General features: G+C 42.2%; 1 protein-coding gene across 1 annotated transcript; it reads left to right on the top strand.

The window, feature by feature from the left end:
• The first annotated feature begins 706 nt into the window (after positions 1-706).
• Positions 707-1,303, top strand: LOC145806881 (uncharacterized). The gene has a single exon (XM_082904723.1). The coding sequence runs from the start codon at positions 707-709 to the stop codon at positions 1,301-1,303; it is 597 nt and encodes a 198-aa protein (XP_082760849.1).
• The last annotated feature ends 931 nt before the right edge of the window (positions 1,304-2,234 follow it).

Below are 2,234 nucleotides of genomic sequence, written 5' to 3' on the forward strand. Positions count from 1 at the left end.
CGGTTACCATAAAACAGTTCCGGGATCTGAAACCCACCACATTCATTGGCGGCCCAGACCCAATGGTAGTAGACGCTTGGGTTAAAGACATGTAAAAGATTTTTCGTGCTCTACCCTGCACTAAAAGACAGAAGGTTACTTTCGACACTTTCACTTTTAAAAATAATGCACAAGAATGGTGGCTTCTCACCCTAGAGAAAGAAGAAATTGTGACGTGGGCAAGATTCTTGGAAGTGTTCTATGCAAAATACTTCCCAGATTTGTTACAGAAACAGAAGGCGTCGAAATTTATACATCTAAAGCAAGGAACCATGACGATGGCTAAATATGAGAGCAAGTTTACACAACTCGCTCGATTTGTGACATATGTCATCCCCACCGAAGCTCAAAAAATAAGAAAATTCGAAGCAGGATTGGATGCTGAAATCAAAAATAGGCTTGAGATTTTGAAACTGCCAACCTATGCGAAAGTGGTAGACCGGGCATACATTGCAAAAAAGGAGATTAAAGTCTCGCGTTCTGGGGAACCAAGCCAAAAAAAACGATTATAGGAAAGAGACAACAGAAGACCAGGTGTTGCGCCTCCCAAAAGGTGAATACGGGCACAACTAGTTCAGGCAATCAAGGTCCTACTAACCCCCGAAGTGGCACTATTCCAACTTGTCCTACTTGTGGAAAGGCTCATTGGGGACAATGCCATCGAGACATGGGAGCATGCTTTAAATGTGGTCAAGTTGGCCACTTGCTGAGGAATTGTCCAAAGCTGACCAATCTTATTGCCAGCCCCTCTGGACCAGTTAGAAAACCCACAGGACCTGGAGGAGAGAGGAAGGACCAAAAAGGCCAAGGAAGGGCTTTTGCCTTGGTACCTAGAAAACCAAAAGTTACCGAAAACATTATGTCAGGTATACTTTCTATCTATGGTCATTTAACTCATGTCCTCATTGACTCTAAGTCAACTCATTCTTTTGTTGCACCACATTTTGCTGCCAAGTTGGCATCAACACCCGAACCCTTAGGATATATATTGTCCGTGTCTTTTCCTTCTGGTAATTATGCCTATAGTACAGATGTGTACAAATCTTGTGCTATATCCCTAAAAGGCAAAACCTTATATGTAGACTTGATTCCTCTCCGCATTAGGAACTTTGATGTGATCTTAGGGATGGATTGGCTGGTTGCCAACCATGCCTCTATTGATTGTAAAGCCAAAAAGGTCTCCCTAAGGTTACCGGAGCTTGTCTTTGATGGGACTAGAGTTTCTAACCCTTCTTGTATTATATCCTCCATGACAACCCAATGATTTCTAAGAAAGGGTTGTTGTAGTTATATTTGTTATGTGATCGATACACAAAAGAGACCCCTATCGTTGATGCAATCCCCGTAGTATGAGAATTCCTGGATGTTTTTCCTGAGGATCAACCTGGTACCCCAATTGACCAGGAAATCGAATTCACCATTAAAACTCAACCTGGTAGCTAACCAGTATTAAAAGCGCCTTACCGCGTGTCAATGACGGAATTGAAAGAACTGAAGACTCAACTCCAAGAACTCCTAGACAAATGTTGCATTCGACCTAGTACCTCACCCTGGGGAGCCCCAGTATTGTTCGTAAAGAAAAAAGATGGCACAATGAGGTTATGTGTTGATTACCGGGAGCTAACAAAGTCACCATCAAGAATCGATACCCCTTGCCATGAATCAATGACTGTTGGATCAACTATAAGGCTCCTAAGTATTCTCGAAAATTGACTTGCATTCTGGTTACCATCAACTAAAAATAAAAAATGGAAAGCATCGAAAAGACTGCCTTTAGAACTTGTTATGGACACTACGGGTTTCTCGTCATGCCATTTGGCGTAACAAATGCTCCAGTAGCTTTCATGAACCTCATGAATCGAGTGTTCAAACCCTATCTTGATGAGATCGTCATCGTCTTTATTGACGACATCCTCATATACTCTAAGTCACCAGAGGCCCATGAGTAGCACTTGCAAACGGTTCTCCAAACACTACGTGATCACAAACTTTATGCCAAGCTGAAGAAATATGAATTCTGGATCACTAGTGTACACTTCCTCGGTCACGTCATTAACAAAGATGGCATCTCGGTTGACCCCCAAAAAGTTACAACAATTGTGGACTGGCCACGACCTACTAATGTGTTAGAAATTCGAAGTTTCTTGGGTTTAGTTGGCTATTACCGACGTTTCGTGCAAGATTTCTCAAAAATA

This window comes from Camellia sinensis, chromosome 14, assembly GCF_055761805.1.
Source record: "Camellia sinensis isolate YWXY chromosome 14, ASM5576180v1, whole genome shotgun sequence".
NCBI classification, from domain to species: domain Eukaryota; kingdom Viridiplantae; phylum Streptophyta; class Magnoliopsida; order Ericales; family Theaceae; genus Camellia; species Camellia sinensis.